Raw genomic sequence first — 19,180 nt, 5'->3', positions numbered from 1 at the left:
GGTTACCCGAGCTCGGTGCAATCACTCCAGAGCGAACTCCCCCTGCGTCCTTCCCAGGAACATGCACTTCTGATGACTCCCACAGCCAGGAGGGGCCGGTAGAATTACCATCAGCGTTCGACGTTTATCTTGTCCGTCTGCAGCCGACAGGTGCGTCTGCCCTTGGAGGCAACAGCAGCAGCTCTCTGCACAAGCTGCTCAGCAGGATGCTGCTGCCGCCGACAACATAAGCAGCGCGGGCCGGCCCGGGGGGCGAGGCGGGGTCGCGGCGGAGCTACGGGGCCGGTGCAGGTGAGGGCGGAGCAGCGGCCCGCAGCCCGCATGCCCGGCGCTCGGACATGCTCACTAGCGGCGCGGCGCGGGCTCCCGCGGGCAGTCGGCGCCGAGGCGCTCGCGGAGCCGCCGCAGGGCCCCGAGCCGCGCGTCCCGGGGCACCGAGCGCAGGTGAGCGGGGCCGGGGGGGCCGAGCGAGCGGTCGGTCCGTCGGTGGCTGTGCGCCGTGTGTTCCGGCCGGCCGGCGGCACCGGCGCTCCCCGCGCTCGGGCACATGGCCGCGGGCTGCGGGGCGCGCGGGGCGGCGCGGGGGCAGCGCCCCGGGCGGCCGCGGATCGGCCGTTCCCCGCAGCCGCCGACCTTCCCGGAAACTCGAAACGTTCTCCACGGAAGGAACAAATGAGCGGGGTAGAAAAGCCGGCATCCCGGTGGCGGCACGGCGTGGCTCCGGCTGCCCGCCGCAGTTGCTCGCTGCCCGGCTCCCGGGCGGTCGGTGGCTGCACTCCGGTAACGCTTTCCCTGCGCGCATCCCTGCCCGGCACGGGGCGAGCGCTGCCCGCGGGGAGCCCGAGCGGAGCCGGGGCCGGGCAGGGCGGGGCCGCTCCCGGCTCAGACGTGGCCGTGGCACGGCCGGGGCTCCAGGCTTGCCCTTGTCAAGACAGGCTTCCTGGACATCCCGAACTTGTGTTACAGCTCCGAGCGCTGCTGGGTGTGATCCACCCTGCTATGCACAGCGCTGACTGTTCACATTGAAGGAATTCTTCCTTCTTTGCCAGTGCTTGCACAGGTGCCCCAAAGCACTTCATGGGAAAGTGCCCTCTCTATTTAGCCCTGTCTCACAGGTGGAGATGGTCAAACTCCACAGCTTCTCCAATTTAAATCACAGGTCTGCGTCCCCACTGAGGCTCAGGGGTCCCCATCTCTAGTGCTGCTTTCCATGCCGGTTTTCCCCAGTTCTAATATACCTGGAGTTAATTGTTTTAAGTGACAGTGACTCATGGGAGGAATCTGACTCTGCCTGAATGAGCAACTCATTCTAGTAACTTGAATTTTCCAAGTAAGCTGGCTTGAGCTGCATTCTTGTTGTTGGGAGGACTGCAGAGGAAAAGTGGTTCTGAGATACAATACAGAGATTATTCTGGTATTTAATCTCTCTCTGACAGTTGCTTGGGGGGGAAGGCTCCTCCAGAACTACTTGTGGATGGCAGCTGCTTAGTTTTTTAAGGTGACAAATGAGAAACTTTGCTTTGTTGGTGGGACAAGCCATGAAAACAGAACCACATCTTAGAGTACTTGGGAAGAAAGGCATTTTTCTTTCATCCCCTTTTGGAGCAATAGACAATTGCCAGTTGTCAGCACCTTTTCAAAACTTTTAGAAACTGCCTAAGGCTTATGGAACTGATGAGTTCTTAATTTTCACAGTAGGCCCTGATATGGCAACCACTGTCATAACACTTCAGGGGTTTTGGTTTTGATAGTGGATATAATAATCCTGTGTTCTAGGGAGTGGCTGTGTAAATATGAAATTTGTGTTCTGCCTGGCAGGGACCAATGGAGTGTTACACTGAACACATGTTCTGATTTATCATGATATAAAGGATAGATTTATTTTTAAAGAGGAAAAAAAAAAAGGTGTGAATCATAACACACTAAGGAGTGAGAGATCCCATGTGAGTCAGGATCCACAGTGTGTAATTTCTGTTCTCTCCTGCATAATTAATAGTGAAGAAACTTGTGATTTACAGTACATCTTCAGGATTTATAATAACTGTAAGAGAACTTACATAGATGCTGACAAAATGAGTCAAGCAATTTTTATTTTTTTTATTTGATCTAACCCCACTGGAGGAAGGCTAGTAAAAAACTGGGGGCTAAGAATGTTTTATAACATTAAATATAGTGTTTCTTTCTATGAATAAGCTCAAGCTCTATGGATGTCTTTATGCAAAGCTAAGATAGTCTTAGTCTTGTTCAGATATTTGGGATTTTCTATTTTTAGTATCATGTTGCTTATTACTGCATTAGGAACCACATGCTTTCTAGGAACAGGACAAGCCCTGTCCAAAGGAACAGCCTGCTCCAAATGCAGGAAAAACAAGCTGCAGCAGCTGCCACAGTCCCAGGGCAGTGTATAAAACCCAGCTCCCAGTGCCCCTTCCCCCGGCTCTTACCTGGCAGCTGTGAATGCTTCCAGCATGGAAAATACTGAGGAGCACTGGGCTGCAGCACTTTGCCTCCCAGTTCAAAGGACTGATGAGTGAGCACTATTCTCAGATAACCAGCCGTGCCTTCTGGAGGACAAGTGTGTGTTTGGGAGAAGCTGGAGTGTTACAGGTGCTGCAGAAAAGGAGGTGGGGGGAGCTCAAGTACAGCAGATTTCCCCGGGGCTGGACTGTGCCACAGCCCTTTGTAAGAGATGTAACTCAATCACTTGTCCTTTCACACAGGCTAAAGAACCGTTTAGAAAGGCTGATTTGTGTGGTGGGGGAAACCATCTGTGTTGTGCTCTGGGTTACCTCTAGCAGTGGCAGCCAAAGGTGGTTAACTGCTGAGAACTGATCCAAATCAGAACTGAGCAGCCAAACAAACGGGATTTGTGAGGAGCATTCTCCAGCCCAGCTCTCTGTGTGAGCACAGCAACATCTGCACAGAGGCAGGGAAGGCTGGGGTCAGGTGGGCCCTTTGTGCTGGCATAAAGTGATTGCAATTATGTCATGTGTGTGTCTCCTGTCAGGGCTTTTCCTGTGTTAAACACTGCTTTACTGCTGTGGAACCAGCTCCTGAGTGATGTGGTTGGCTCTGCCTAGGATTGCTATCCCTGGCTTCTCCAGAAACCATCCATCCAACCTGCTGTCAGCTCTAGTGGGTGAGGTTTGCATGCCTTGTGTTCCTCTGAGATTGTAGCACAGTTCTTTTTCTGCCTGGAGGGAGCCACTTGTGCTGTGTCTCTCTGTGCCTGGATTCAGGGATCTCTGCTGGAAAATATCCTGCTTTGTATTTTGTGTCCTCTTCTGCATATTTCTTGTTGATGTATTAGTGGGGTGGGTGACCAGCTCTTTCCAGAAAATATTAATAAAGGTGGAAGCAGGCAGCACAAGTCAATGTGAAAGGCTAACAAGGCTTGTTCTGGCAGAAGGTTTGGAGTGGACAAATCTCAAGTAATTTGTAACTGAGTCATGTTCTGTGGGGGTGGAAGTGTTCCTTACAGCCCTGCCCTGCCTTATTTAAATATTTAAACATTTAAATACAGCAAGGAGCAGCAGGGCCAGTACCTTTTCTGTTGCTATATATCTCCAGTGTAGTCTGTTCTATATTAAATTCCTGTACTGGAAGGCAGTAAAGGTTAGTATTTAGAACTCCTGTGGCATTCATGCATGCATGGATAGCTCTCCCTGGCAGCTTTTTCTTTAGGAAAGCATTTGGTCAGGTCAAGTTGGCCAATGTCCAACTTTCCTGGGACACTCTCAGCCCTTTAACCAGTACAGTGACCTTGGGCCAGCCTGGCCACCACCCTTCCTGTGATTCAGTTCAGCAGCTGATAATAAATGGACGTAGAATTTGACATTTTGGCAGTACCTTTGGAGTGTTTGTCCTCTGGGCAGTGAGGTCCCAGAGCTGGGAGGTACAGCAGGCTGCAGTCACTGAGAGCTCTGTCACTGAATGGCCAGTGTCATTGTTGGTGGTGAAGAATGTCGTGTCAAAATGTGTTGTGATATTTGCCAGGAAATGGAGAGTCCATGAATGACTAAAAAGTGCTCTGTGACACAGCTGTGATGGCACTCAGCCTGCAGGCTGGGCTCTGCAAGCTAGAGCTGTGCCTTGAAATTTATTTTGGTAATTTCTTTTGAAGGCACTTTACTAGTAAAATTTCACCACAGAGTTTGCTGTAAAGATGATGAAAGGTCTAGAGAGGAAGTCCTATAAAGAGCAGCTGAGGTCACTTGGTTTGTTCAGCCTGGAGAAGAGGAGACTGAGGTCAGACCTCACTGGGGGCTGCAGCTTCCTCATGGGGGGCTGCACCAACCTCTGCCCTGTGACAGGAGGAGGGAGCAGCTGGAGCTGTGTCAGGGCAGGTTTAGGTTGGATTTTAGGGAAAAGTTCTTCCCCAGAGGGTGCTGGGCACTGCCCAGACTCCCCAGGGAATGGGCACAGCCCCGAGGCTGCCAGAGCTCCAGGAGAGTTTGGACAACACTGCCAGGGATGCTCAGGGTGGGATTGTTCAGGTGTCTGTGCAGGGCCAGGAGTTGGAATAGATGATCCTTGTGGGTCCCTCCAGCTCAGGATATTCTGTGATCTGACTCTGTATTTCCTTTTAGTGTTCTGGTGTCTGACCAGAGATTTCCCCCTTACAAAAGGTAACACAGAGATGTGCTCCTACCCTGGGACAGTGCACACTGGAACAGGAAAACAGCCTTTGGAGGGGCTTTGAGGCTGCAGGGAAAAACCTTGGTGCCTCAGCAGCTGAGTTTCATTAGGCAGAGTGATCCTGGTGCCTTCTGCCAGCTGACAATCACCAGGTGTGTTTGGCCATTTTGCTAATGAAGAGGGGGATTATGGAAGGAGCTGTAATTCAACTAGGGAGCAGTGTTTGTCAGAGGATTTTATTGAGCTTGCAATTGCATTTTTCTTCATTACCATATCCTCAATATTTTATGGTTGTCTTTATGTCTGTTTTCATTGTCACCTGATGCCTGATCTAGATGGACTATTCCTATCCAGGAAAGAATCAGCTTTACTTCAGCATTATAATGCCAAACTGAGAACAGAAAAAAGGGTAAACTCAGCTTTCACACTGCACATATTGTTCATGGCTGAAGGGTCCAGTTAAGTCAATGTCCAATTATATAATGAAGAGATAGTGATCTGTTTAGCTTTTTAGAAAATTAAATTCCACTGAAACAATATAACTGCAACTATAGAAGTAGGAGGAAAACTATTTTCCATTCTGAAGCAGGCCTTTGTATAGAGTTGAGTTTTTTTAAACTCACTAACAGTAACTAATAACTTGTACATTATACAGCCCACACTGAGTCATTGTTTACTCAGGGAAATGACTTTCAACAGCCAGACTTGTTTGTGAAGTTTAATAACTAAAATATGCAGTTCTGTGCTTTACAAGGCTGCACACTATAACCAACATTTTGGAAAAAACAAAACCTGGTGCATATTTGCAGCACCACACAGCACTGCATTGCAAATGCTGCTGCTGCAGCTCAGGTTTTAATCTGCAGTAAAAGCTGGTGAGTCCAATGGTGTGGTTTGGAGACAGGGAAGATTATTGCACAAATTAGTGCTGGGCTTCTCTAGAGTTTTATTGAACCTTCCAAATTAGAAGCCTTGTTCTGTGTCCACACATCTTGTTTTAAATAACAGGGTGTCCTCCACTCTTAGGACTTTTGGAGTCTGTTTGAAATTGCCTCTTGTTCTTCTTGGGAGGGAAAGCCACACCTTTGCAGCAGGAAGCCAGGAATTCTCTCTCTGACAGAACTGGAACTCAGACAGAAAAACAGATGTTTCTTTTGCCTCCTTTGAGTGAGCACTGGAGTTCAGTTGTGAGCTTTTCTGCCTTTTCCTGACTCATGATCTGCTGTTCTGTGTTAGCATGGGATTTTCTCACAGATGTTATAGGAAACTTCCCTCCCCACCCATGACACCTGAAAAGGTTTTAACAACAGCCAGGGTTTGTGTCCCTGGTTGGTTTTGGGGTTCTGAGTAAACAACCAAGTGCAACAACCAGCAGAGCACCCATCACATTTCTCAAGTAAACCAAGTGCTTCATTTTAGATAGTGTATTCAGAAAGTTTATTTTCTGTTTTTCCCAAAATTACAGGCTGTTTTGGACACCATTTTGTTGGAAAACAGAAAGGAAAACCTTTTTCTCATAATGAAGGCGAATACAAAATATGTGACTTGCAATATCCTCATTTTATTTGTGCATGGATTTGTTTGCTCTCATAAGTGGGTGAGGGGATCAAAAGCAAGTTCTGCAGAAAAGTACAGTGTGTGTTTTTGTGTGTGCCCAACCATAGCACTCTGTGGGAATGCAGATTATATTTAATTTTGCTGATCTTCTGTCCAGGAATCTGGTGGATAGGACCTGGGAACAGCAGCTTATGGAGCTATCAGCAAAGCTTAGAGCATCAACTTTTACCATCCCAGAAATTCTCATGTTTTACTTTTATAATTCCATTAAAACAACTGTACAGTGCTGTGATAATCCTAGCAGGCTTGGAATTGCTGAGAGAACCACCAGGTTTCCTTGGACATAAACCCATCTCCTGACTGCAAGGTGTCAGGAGAGTCATGGGTTATTTCTGATCAGCTGGGGTGTAGAAAAAGTGTGGATGGACATATCAAGGTGAAACATGGTTGTTTGGAAAGGGAATTTACAAATTCATAACCTTGAAGGGGTTTGAATATTCTGTGCTGGTCTGAGAGAAAACCAGAGGCTGAAAACCCAGAAGGAAAAGTGGAGGCTGAGAAAGGGTGGGAGACCAATAGAAAAAGCAGAAACTGAAAAGGAGTGGGAGGCCAAAATGGTGTGGGAGGTCAGCAAGGAAAGTAGAGGCCAAAAAGTGGAGGCTGGAAAAGTTAGATGGAGATAAAGATGTGTGGGAGGCAGAAAAGGTGGTGAGGCCAAAATAAGCCCATATCAGAGATCTGATCAATCTCTTTTTGCTCTGTTGGCCTCCACATCCTCCTGAAGAAGGGGACTCTCAGACTATTCAGCTGAAGAATATTAAAGCTCAGCTTCATTGAATAACTTGGGGACAAATGCCCATTGTCTTGGCTCTTGTATTGCTTCAGTTGGAGTTTAGTTTCAGCACTTAAAAATTTGGTTTCCAGCAGAAAGCTGGAATTGTTTGAGTCTTGATTGTAAAAGCTCTGTAAATTGTTTGAGTCTTGATTGTAAAAGTAGGGCAGGTGAGCTGTAGTACTGCCTGTCTGTTCAATACCTTAAAATATTGTCCTTTAAGATCACCAAAGGGGTGTCCTCTAAACCCACAGAAGAAACAGCACTCTCATGACTGCTTTTGCAGGGGTTTGAGAAAGCTAGGAGGAATTTGGGATAATTTATGCAAGAGGTATTTCCAAACCAGGTGTGTTAAAGTCCCTTAGAACTTTTAAGAATAGCAACATAATGAAGAAGCACAGTGTCTTTTCTCTTTACCTGATATAATTAAAGAATACAAGGGCTGATGGTTATGAGCCATTTACATATTAGGGTAAAGCTTTCAGACGTTATTTGACTCAAATAGAAACAAATCTGATTTGAGGTATTTGTGTCTTGATACAAGGAAGAAGCAGAAAGAAAAGGAGGGTAAAAGAGGAGATGAGCTGTACTTCCTGGAGAGAAAAGCAGGGCATGGCTGGTGCTGGCAGCCTGGCAGGTAGTGAGTGCTGGGAGGGACTGAGGACTTCCCTGCTGCTCTGGCACACTGGTGGTGAAGGCTCCATGTGAAGAGGAAATGTTGCAAGAGATGTGGTGTTCTCTATGCAAAAACCCTTGTGTTGTGCAGGAGGCTGTTTGATCTCTCTCTTTCAAACTGAAACCTGAGTGGTTGCCAAGTGTCTGCTCTGAAGTTTCCGGATCTAGGTGGGGACAGGGGAGTTCCAACTGTAACCTGAATGTGTTGCACTGGCAGCTGCTGGTGTCCAAACCACTTGCACTGGGAGGAAAATTCCACAAAGTGGCTCTGTGTAGGATGAGAATGTGAGCTATGTCCAGGCTCACGGCCATGGAACTCAAAGCTGCTCTCCTGTAACTGTTTATTTTTCTCTGGAGGCTTCAGTCAAGTTGGCTGTTTGTCCCTGAGTGCAGCTTTGTTGGAATGCTGCCTGCCTGCCATCACAATAAGGGAGCACCTGTGAAAGGATTGTGGTGTCACCTGAGAGGAAGGAAATCAGAAATCAGTGTTGCTGCAGGGTGAGTGTTCACATCTGGGAAGAAATCTTTGTACGAGTCAGTTATTGTCTTCCAAAGAAAAATTGGGTTGTGACAAAATTTTTTGGTTTGGAAAGGTAAATTCTGGTGTAGCTGTCAGCTTGGTACCTGGCTGTCTGTTTTGAGCAGTGAATTTCTCTGTGCTGAGCTCTTGAAAGTGCTTTTCAGGCCACACTTGTACTGGTCTCAAATTATCTTAATTGCGAACCACTTATCTGAACTGATGAGTAGTTAACACAAATGTGACACGGTGCTCGTTAGAGTAGAAAATCAATCAGTGTTTAGTGTGGGCTGGATTGACATTTCTGAATTGATAGGGCATGGGGAGGTTCATTTGGGTCAATAAATGGCTCAGTGATGAGTGTGTGGAGTGAGCTGCTCCTCTCCTCTGTGCTGGCAACCAAAAGCCACCAGCATCAGCCCTCATTTCTGAGGCCAAAAGCGTCAGTTTTTGCATTTTTGGGGAGTAACAGAGCAGTGCTGGGACAGGATCCCCACATGTCAGATTAGGTGATTTATGGTGCTGCTTCCCTGCTCCTGGAGCACTGCAGATGACAGGCTGCACCCCTGGTGGCATTCCTGGGCTTGTCCCCAGGGCTGCTGGGAGTGATATTGTCCTTGTGTCACTTCTCCAGGATTTCAGTGCTCGAGGCATGAGGGTGTGCACAGGGGAGGGGTTGAACAAGCAGCCAGAGAGTCTTGGAGCTTCATCCATGTCACTTCAATGAAATGCCCTTTCTTTTGTATTCCCCAAGCATCTAAGATAAGCTTATCCTGATATCAGTTCTGTTTAGAATCAGAATGGTCTGGGTTGGAAGGGACTTAAAGATCATCTTGTCCCACCTTTCACTGAACCAATTTTAATTGGTTTCCCTGTAGTCCTCCACTCCCTGCCTTGTACTTGCATCCATTTGACCCTTTGATTAACCCTTTGAAACAAAGCTGGGAGAGCAGTGATGACAAAACCAACATTTTCTGTTTGTTCAGTTCCTTGAACTGTCTGCTCAGAGCTGAATGGATCTTAGTGCCAGTCCAGAGGGGGAGAGGGCCAGGACAGGCACAGCTGGGACAGAGGCTGTCACAGTAACAGACAGTAACAGACAGCAGCCTGGGACTGCCCTCTGGCACCTCGGAGGACATTTTCTGTGCCCTTTTCACCTTGGACAAGTATCTGTAGTGTAATGATGTGGGAATGATGTGTGTGGCTGTTCTATTCTTACACTGCTGTGTTTTGATCCTTGAAGTCAGTGCTAGTGAGAAGTTTGTTTGCTAGAAGGTTCTGCAGTCACACTGGGGGACTTTTGTGCTCTGATGTGTGGGCTGATTGGCACCAAAACCTCCCAGCATGTGGATGTGGAGCTAGGCCAGCTGTTTGGGACATAAATGGTAATTAGTTGCTTTCTAAATGTTGCCTTTATCGAGGTTTACAAACAGAACAGGCAACCTCCACTCCACTGCTCATAATGAGCATTCCCAAGCTCCCACAGTCCCAGCTCCTGAGCAGTACAGGAGCACCTGCCCCTGAGTCCTGCACTGCTGGTGCCCTGTAATCAGGGAGAGAGAGGCACTGATAAATCCTTCCAGGCTGCACACACTTGGACATGGAGCCAGGAAAAGCTGCTGTCTGTTCTGCCTCTTGCCAAAGCATCCTTGGAGTGGCTGCCATCCAAAACAGGGAGAGGAGCCCAAGGCACAGGGGTCCAGTTGAGCACTAGTGTCTGGAATATTTTGCTCCCCTCCCCTTCCTAGAGCATTGGTTTTTCCATGGATGGAGTTTGGGAGAGCCAGTGCACTGAGGGTCAGGATAGGGAATACCTTACCCAGGTGACGATGCAGAGATTCCCACTTTTGCCCTGCTTTTCACCAGGTGTAAATATCCAAAGAACCTTTGAGCCCTGTGGGACTCTAACAAGGCATTTGTGGTGGGTAGTAGAACAAGGTTACTCTGTTGTGGTAGCTGAGCATGCCATGAGAGACACAGGCAGAAAGGGGAGGGGAGAAGGAGTTAATTCTGCTGCCAAAACCTTCCGTGCCAGAGGTGGGATGTGGCTCCGTGCCCACTCCAGGCATACGTGCAGGTTCCTGCAATTCATTTCTGTCACCAACAGCAGTGGCACACAAGGAAACAAAATTTAAGAATGCCATCCTGCAACAGAGACTTCAAGAGTCTATTTCTAGATGGAATTGAAGCTCTGTGGATGTAGTGGACTGGAGGCTCATTGTGGGGGTAGAAAACAACCAAAAGTGGTTTGTGCTCAAATTCTTTATGCTGTAGTAGGCAGCTGGATTAAAATGTTTTGGAGTTTTGCTCCTTTTTGATGCACTGTGGGTGAAGAGGTTTCACAATCAGCTGTGACCCAGCAGGTGAGCTGGAGTGGGTTAGTATTGTAAATCAAAGATGACTCCAATGAAGGGGGGAGAGAATGATGTATCTGACTCCATCATCAGAAGGCTACTGAATTATTTTATTATACTATACTATGTAAATTTCATCTAAACTGAATCTGCCATGCTCTCACTCTTGCTCACAACTGCACAGAACTGCACTCATCTCTCATTCTCTCGTGAGTGTCCCATGACAGTCAAACACACACACACTTCTTGGCCCTGATAGGGCAAGGGAACAAAACACCATCACTTTGGTAAACAATCTCCATACTGCATTCTACTTTAGCACAACGCAGGCACTACAAGCAAGATAAGAATTGTGTTTTCCTTCTTCTCTGCTTGTCTCACAACTTCTCTCTGTTCAGAGGGCATGTGAATACCACAGGTTAGCACTTGGAAAAGCGAATTTTGGAATAGTGGGGTTTAGCCCTGCAGCTACCTGCGTGCAGCTACTGCTGGGAGCCATCAGCTGTTGTGGAATTTGTCAGTTCACCAGACAAGTGTGTGCTGCCTCTCACACACCCCAGCAATTCTGAGAATGTGAAGTATTCTCAGATTCCAGTCCTGGATGGCCCTTCCCCTCCAGCTCTGGGGGCTAGTGGAAGCAGGAAAGGAGGTCAGGCTTGAAATCCGAAATGGGAGGAGAGGAATTTGTGGATGGGCAGCAGATAACGCCTGTCACTCAGTGCCCTTGGCCACTCCCTCTGCCCCTGCTTTGTGGAAAGTCTGATTAAAGGCAGCCGCTCCGCCCTGCCTGGCCGAGCCATACATCCATGCACAAATGCCAGATTCTCTTCATTCCAGCCTGCTGACTTCAAGGAGGACTTGCTCTGACAAGCTGGAAATGAGGGCTGGCAGCTTCATCTGCAGCTCAAAGGCTTTATCTCTCTTAGACACTCTTCCTAACATTTCCCACAAACTCTGCTCTGCTGGTAGGAGCTGTTGCACACACAGGATCCATCAGGCACTTATGAATAAAGGCTTACCTTGTGTAACTCTCCTCAGAACAGGCAAGGAGCATTTCACAAAGCACTTGGCACCAGGCCTGTGGCAGAGCTGGCTCTCCTTGTGCTTCAGCCTCATTATCTGGGGAGCAGTAGGAAGAGTCAGCTCAGCCTTTGATTCTCCTGTCCCCCTACCAAGCACTGATGTTCTTTCCTCCACAAAAATCCTACAGTCCGGCCTCCATCTCCCACTTGGGCTGTTTCCATCAGCTGAAAGCTGGCAGCTTTCCATCACCTCCAGCTTCCACACCATGTTCTGATAGTTCTCCACCTCAGCCTCTCTTTCCTCTCTAAGCTCCCACCTTCACTCCTGCCCCTCTGCCCCATGATGAGTTCTTTGACTTCCAGGATTGTTCTGGCCCCAGCAGCAGCTGCTGTTCCCCTGGTGCTGCCTCACTGCTCCATGAGGGATGCCAGCTGTGTCCACCTGTTAGGGTTGTTTTGCATGTGCCTTTAAGGCAGCTGCTTCTGCTGCATTTGCAGCCTTAAAGCTGGAATATTCATATTCCCTGGCCTATCTCAAGCAATGGATGAACTCAGCCTTCACTAAATGCTTTGCCAGGGTGAAATCTATTTAAGATGTAATAATGCTTCTAGAGAACCTGTGCCAGCAACTGCAAGATAGCCAAGGTCTTCTTTGATTGCTGTTTGTTTCAAAATCACTATTAGAGCAAGTGTACTTTTACATTCACATATTTAACATGTGGAATGAGATAACCTTAAGTTTGATGCAGTAAGGTGTGCACCCTCATACAAAAATTTATCATAAATCAAATTTGAGTCATCATCATGATTGTGACATGATTTTTGCTTAAAAAGGCATCTTTGATGTCATCACCATATTGCTTCACGAGCAGCTTGCTGGTGTTATTTTAGGTTGGGGAGGGTGTGGGCATGTCTATAGCTTCTAAAAACCATCAGGCCTGTGTCAAATGTCTGCCCAGTGCTTCACAGATTGCACAAGTGGCTGCTAGCAGACAAAACTCTTTTTTTTTTTTTTTTTTGGTCTGATTTTTGAGGGAGGGCTTTAACCACAGGGCTTTGACTTGTGGCCATATAACCAACCCTGCTGAGCAGAAAGGGAATCCCAATGATATCTGCTCCAAATGCTCCCTCCTGACCATGGCACTACGCTTCCTGGACATTGTGTGAACTAAAACTTGTGAAACAAAAGCTCTAATTTCCCTTTGTAAAGCTTCATACAGAGCACACAGCTCTGGAGCAGCAGGATATGAGAATTAGAATCATTGGTGCAGTGAGGATTTTGAACAAGAAGCAGGCATGAAATACCCAAAGCATTTAAGCTCTGTGTTTTATTCATCCTGGAGCAAGTGTAATTTAAAGTGGCACCTCTATAATTGATGAAGTATCTTTTTACCATTTGTTTAATTACCAGTTTCAGTGTCTAGAAAGCAGCAGATCAATAATTTACAGTGATGAACTTCCCTGTGTCTCTGTTTTTCTACTTCAGCCATGCAAACAACAGCTCCTGAAACAAGCCCTCAAATATTGATGCTTTCCTTTAGGTAACATGAAAGAGCTTGACCTTTTTTCCTGCCACAGGTGCACTCCAACACCACTGAAGCTGAGGGCAAAGCACTGACCTTGGCAAGGCAGGGTTAATTTAGGGCTTGCCCTGCATTTTGTATCAGCTCTCAGCTTTTTTCAGCCTCCTCTCATTGTTGGAGTGATGAAGGCTGGGCTCCTGTTGTTGCTGTAACAGCAGATGCTGCTGCCCTGGCTTTAGGAGAGCTGTTAAAACAGAAAATGTAAGGTGATGAACCAAAGCTGCTGCCTGTGGTTTATATGTATTTCTTACATGATGGGGTTTGATAACAAATGTTGATTTCTCTATGTGAAATACCTGTTCTGGAGAGTCTTGGATCCTTCTGTCATGTTAGAGCTCAGATTCCCTCATGGTCCTGCAGCACCTCCCCAAAGGGATGTCCTTGATCTGTCCAAGAGGATCTGTACCTGTCAAACCAGAGGGAAAAAGGTGTTTCCTTCCCAGTGGGATGGGCCTTCAGACAGTTCCTCTTGTGGTTCTGGCTGCCATGGACCGTGGGGTTTCCCACACAGCATCAGAGCAGAAGATCTAAAGACACCCAAGTTCCATGAGATCTCCAAATCCAGGCATTTCGAGCAGGATGGTGAACTCTGCTTTCAGACTCCCAGTCTCATACCTGTGATTCTCCTCACTTTTTAGAGCCAAGACCAATATCTTATTTCTCCTGAACCTGCCTTTGAAACTGTGCAAACAACTTAGTGACAGCATCCTTGGGCTTGGTATGAAAATAAACAGGGAATGCATCCCTTTCCTGACTCTTAGGAGTGCCAGCCCTCATCTCCTGTTGGGAGATGCTGTGGGACAGTTGGCATTTCTGTTAATGTCACAACTGTCAATTCCTTCAGGATCTCTCCTTTCAGCTGGAGCTCACAGCCCAGAAGAAAGCTTTGTTTAGAAAATAGGTGTAAAGGGTCACGAGGAAGATTCCTGGGCCTGTTGTGTCAGCCTCTGCAGGGTTTGTGCAGTTTTGCAACCACCAAATGCAGGGCTAGGAGTAAATCAGACAGAGAAAGAAAAAGGGTTTGGACCCAACCACAGCTGGGGAATGAATGTTTCCATTCTCTGCAGAGACCCATGTTTATCCAGATGTGCAACACACATTCCTGACAACCACAAAGGGATGGACTCCTTCATTGTTCTTTAGTGTCTCTGTTTCTGATTAAATGGATGTCTCTGATAATGCAGAAAGTTTTGAAAATGCAGAGAGCAGGGCTGTGTAGTTGTCCTTAAGAGAGAGTTGAAACTACCTTGGAGATGAGATATTGCTTGTAATCCAAAGGGGGCTAAGTTGCAGGCCAATAATTTATTTCTTTTTTAACATCAATGTCATCACTGCTTTTTTTACATTTAAAAAAATCTTGATTTAAGGTGGTTTTGATCCAATAGGAATGTCAGTTTTTAAAACTGGAAAACAATATTCAGTCTTGGAAAACGATGTTCTGAATTGAGAATATTCTGAATTTGAGTGCAAGCTGATGCAGGTGGACATGGGATATCCTTCTGAAACGATGGCTGTATTTTCCAGGCAGCCTGGAACACTTTTGCCATCACAATGACAGCTCATCATTCCCTGTGGATATTGAGTGATGCTAAATCTATTTTGGGACAAAAAAGATTCACCAAAGCATTAAATCCTCCATGAGTGATATAGAGGGGGTGCTCCTTGGGACACAGGCAGAGCAGCCAGAGGAGATGACCTCACACAATACCCTTCATCTGCTGCCTTTTCCCCTCCTTTTCAGCAGGAGCAGGGCAGGCAGGGGAAAGGGAAGCAGCTCAGACATCAGCTGCAATATCATCTGCCCACGTGCTCAGCTCTCTGCCAGCCTCACTGCCTGGCTCCTCTCCTTCCCTCTGCCTCTGCAACTGCTCAGCCCCTTCCTTCCAGCACAATCTGGAATTTCTACAGCTCATCCAATATTCTTATTTTGGGTTCATGAGCTAGTTGTTGAAACTCTTTCCTTAAACTTTTCTTAGGGGGCTTGTGCCAGCACATCAGTGTCAAGTGCTCTTTGTTCCCTTACAAAGAAGGGTTTGAAAAGTTCTGTCTCATGTGTGTCACTAATAGTTTTATTAGAACTTATTTATAGCTTTTCACTGCCCCAAAATAACTGCCTGCCTTAGGCCAACAAAGTCAGTTTGAAACAGAGGAGAGAGGAAAAAGAAAAAAAAAAAAAAGAAGTTTAAAAAAAAAAAAGTGGAAGTACAAATTGTGCCTGTAAACTCTTCACTTATAAATCATCAAATTAAAAACTGCTCCACTTGTTTGAATGTCCAAAGCATTCAATGTGCTCCCAGAACTTTACTCCACTTGGGAACTTAGAGTTTGCTACAGATTTTTTTTACAGAAACATTTGCTATCTTTGCTTTAAGGAGGGTCACACCCAGAAGGAAAATAAGAATTTATTACTCCCAGGTATCACCCAACACTTGCAGGTTGCTGACTTTGCTTTTTTCCCTAAGGAACCTGTGGATAATCCATGGAATAAACCTATGGCAAATGCAATTGTGCTAATATAAAATGTTGCTCACAGCAACATATCCCCATATTTTGGGTATAAATGATAAAGATATCCCAGTTATTGCACTGATATAAACATCTTTATTCTACTATAAACTGTCCATAGAAAGGGATTTTGCTGTTACAGTAACAGTAGAGAGCAGTAGGGTTAGTTATTTGTTGGGGTATCACTCATGTACAAATTATTTTATAAAAAAATCCAAATTTAAGCAAGTATGTTCCATATGTGAGCCTCTCTCCTGTGCTTTTGAGGAAAGTTTTAGTCATTTGACCTTTATTCTTCTGTCTTTGGAAGCTTGAATATACTCATAAAATCTAGATATTACCTGTGCTGCAGTCTCCACATAACAGAAAAGTTCATGGCTTTGAAAACAAATTAGGAATTCCACGATAGCTTTATTCAAGCTTTATGAAAAGGAAAAGCTCCATGCTGCCTTAAAAGAAACAATTTCATTTGGCTGCTTTGGAGGGAGGTATTTCCTTTTTAAACTGTTTTTCACAGTAGCAATGATCAGATTTTGGGTGTGGTTTGTTTTAATGTAAAGCTACATTGGTGAAAGTTGTCAATTCAAAGAGAAAAGGACAGGAGAGGTCAGTGAAGTTCAGTTCTTTCCTATAAAGCGTCTGATATAGTAGATAAATTTGGTATTTGAATTTGTGTAAAATGATGTGTGTTGGCACAGTTAAGAATGATGTCTTTCAGGTAGCTTGCCTTAGGTTTCAGATTTAAGTTACTAAAGAAAATAAAGCAACTTAAACTTTCTGTTTTAGTGCTGGCAGTTCTAAAAAGATAATTCCTATATTTAGAGAAGAATTTTGCAATCATTGGGGGCACAGGAGAGGCTTGGGATCCTGTCAATACAACATTAATAGGGTGGATGAACTCTGCTTTCAGATTCCCAGTTGTATACCTGTGATTCTTCTCACTTTTTACAGCCAAGAAAAATATCTTGTTTCTCCTGGACTTGACTTTGAGCAAATATCTTAGTGCTGCATCCTTGGAGCTGGTATGAAAAATAAACAGGGACTACAACAGTGTTAGGGTCCAGCCTGACAGCTGAGGCTTTGTACTGACTTAAATCCACAGGGAGCTCGTTCCCAAAAATGTTTTTCTCCAAATTTAACTTCCAGATACCACTGACCACAAACCATACCAGCAGAAGCCATCCTGCTGAATTGCTTTATAATTGTTATGGAGCAAGTATTACATGAGGAAAGAGGCATAAGAGCATTTAAAATTAGAGCTTTTTTGTAGCTGTTTTTCTCTCAGAGTCATAACCACTTGTGTTTCCCAGCTCTGAAAAACCTGCCTGCTGCCTGCACTCATTTTCCCCTTGCAGTGCAGTCAAGGATGTGAAGGATTTAACAGGACAAAAATTAAAGGTCAGTCTAAAAATCCTCAGAAATCAAGATGTCCCTAAAGATAAAGGCCAATGTGAAACATCCTCTTGGCCAGAGCATGCCCTGGAAGGCTCTGAGTGCACACCCTGTTCTGGCCAGGTGTTGTGGGGACAAGGGCCAGGTACAGGCAGCTGCTGAGATCCTGGTGGCACTGGAGGAATCCTGTGGGACAGTGGAGGGAATTGGGAATAATTGGGAGTCTCAGCTGTGTTTTCATGGGGACTGTGAAGCTCCTGATGCTGTGATGTGAAGAGAGATTTGCTGTCAAACTCTAATCTCTCATCAATGACTCTTTCTCAAGGGTAGCCTGGGTTGTTTTGGTTTTTTTTGTTTTAAGGCTCTCTTTTTAAGTTTTTTGGGGTTTTTTTTAAATGCTGTGGCAAACTGAGCCCTGCAGCTCAAGGAGGTCTCACCAGCTGACAGGAAAATATTGGCTGGGATTTGGCTTTGCTTTCCCCTGGAAGTTGTGTCATTGTGCAGAGAAGAGACATAGGATGTGGCAGGGCTATAGATACAGAATTGTTTGTACATTTTGTCACAAACATCTCTTGCTGTCAGGGAGGGAAAAAAAAACCAACAAAACTCTGGGTGATAAATCTGTCTAGCAATTTATTTTGTGCTCATTTCCGTGGCAGCTCTGGGGCTGTGTTTGCTCAGCAGGCTGCCCTGCACTGGGTGCTCCTGGCCTTATCCATAGAAAAAGCAGAGATGGAAAGATCCCCCTTGATGGGAATCACAGAGAAACCTCCCAGTTCTATCACTTCCCCCCAACAAGGCTTCTGTGAGCATTGCTGTAGGAACTCTCTTCCATTTGTATAAAAAGGAGGAAAATCTGTCCTTTAACTGGGCTTGCAGGTTTGGTGTTTGCTGAAGGGATGGTGAAAGTGAGGGATGGAGCTACATCTCCTCAGCAGTGCCCTGGCAGCTCTGCTGGGATGTGCACAGCTGCCTGGAGCTGCTGGAACTCTTGGCCTAGGAGACATTAATTCCTGCTATTTTGTGGCACTGCTGTAAAAATGAACTTAAATGGTGCTCAGTGTCTTTGCTGTTTAAACCAAGATGAGTTAGAGAACTGTCCAGTTCATAAAACATTAGTGCTTCATGGATCTGCAGCTCAGGAAGGGCAGGAAGGGGAGCTCTCAGCCTGCCCTCTGCATCAGCACTGCCCATGTTGTGTTTTAGGGCATGGCTGTGTCTATTCCTGCCCTTTCCCAATCAGAGACATGCTCAGCTTTGCTTTGTAAGTGTTATTTTATAGATTTCAAAGTATATTCTGTCTTTTTCCTGCCATGGGGAAAAGCAAGGATGTTACAGAAGGACAGAGCATCTCTAATTTGTCCATTTAGTTGCTTTTTAGGGCTGTAGGACAGGACCCTGCTCAGGTTAAACTCTGTCCCTCTGTGTGGAGGGGAGCCCTGGATGTGCTGCCTTCCCCTGATGTGTGAGCAGCCTCCTCAGGATTCCTGTACATCCTTCTCCTCCAGACTGCAAACAGTTTAGTGCTGATCTGGCCTTATATAGTAATTTCCTATTATTAGAAACATTTCCTTGGGATCTTGCTCAGGGAGTAGCAGAGGGAAATCCTGTTTCCTTCATCTAACTTGCAGGCAAAGCATCAGTGCTCACTCTTTCCTTATCTCGTGTCGATGGAACAAGAAGTTTTTGTTGTGATTTGCTTTCCAGCCTTAAGCCCTTTCTAACACTGAGCCTCTTTTCAGAAATGCAGGAAAAGAAATGGGAAGGAATAGGAACTGTCAGTCAGCAGTGTGAGCTGTAAAATTTTGTCTGCAGCCTGAACATTCCCTGGTCTTTTTCATCCTGTTTTCCTCACTCGGATTGAATCCTTCCTTTGGAAAACCAGCTCTGTGTTCAGTGCTGGTTTGTGTGAAAAGCAGTGTGCTAGGATATTTCACCTGAGAGTGCCAGGGATGGGCAGACAGCCAATGGCTGTGTTAAAAAAGAGGAACAGCTTTAAATTAAGGAAGGAGAAGTTTTTGTTCTGCGTGCAACAAGAAGTGTTTTTACAGGCGAGACTCACTGGAAGCACAGAGATATGCACAGGCTTTGAACACTTAATTTTT

General features: G+C 46.0%; 1 protein-coding gene across 5 annotated transcripts in view; it reads left to right on the top strand.

Moving 5' to 3' along the window:
* The first annotated feature begins 127 nt into the window (after positions 1 to 127).
* The window catches only part of MYO1C (myosin IC), a 50,170-nt gene continuing 31,117 nt past the window's right edge, over positions 128 to 19,180 (top strand). For 2 of the 5 annotated variants that reach the window (XM_059866125.1, XM_059866126.1), the window contains exon 1: positions 301 to 444. In XM_059866125.1, the coding sequence (XP_059722108.1) occupies positions 322 to 444 (123 nt within the window). In that variant the 5' untranslated portion in view covers positions 301 to 321. Of the gene's footprint in view, positions 151 to 300; positions 445 to 3,007; positions 3,140 to 7,945; positions 8,201 to 19,180 lie in introns of those variants that run through there. The other 3 variants (XM_059866128.1, XM_059866130.1, XM_059866129.1) reach the window with 3 other exon arrangements.

This window comes from Haemorhous mexicanus, chromosome 22, assembly GCF_027477595.1.
Source record: "Haemorhous mexicanus isolate bHaeMex1 chromosome 22, bHaeMex1.pri, whole genome shotgun sequence".
In the NCBI taxonomy this organism is placed as follows: Eukaryota; Metazoa; Chordata; class Aves; order Passeriformes; family Fringillidae; genus Haemorhous; species Haemorhous mexicanus.
Note: the sequence above shows the minus strand (reverse complement) of the source record. Positions and strands in the feature narration are given on the sequence as shown.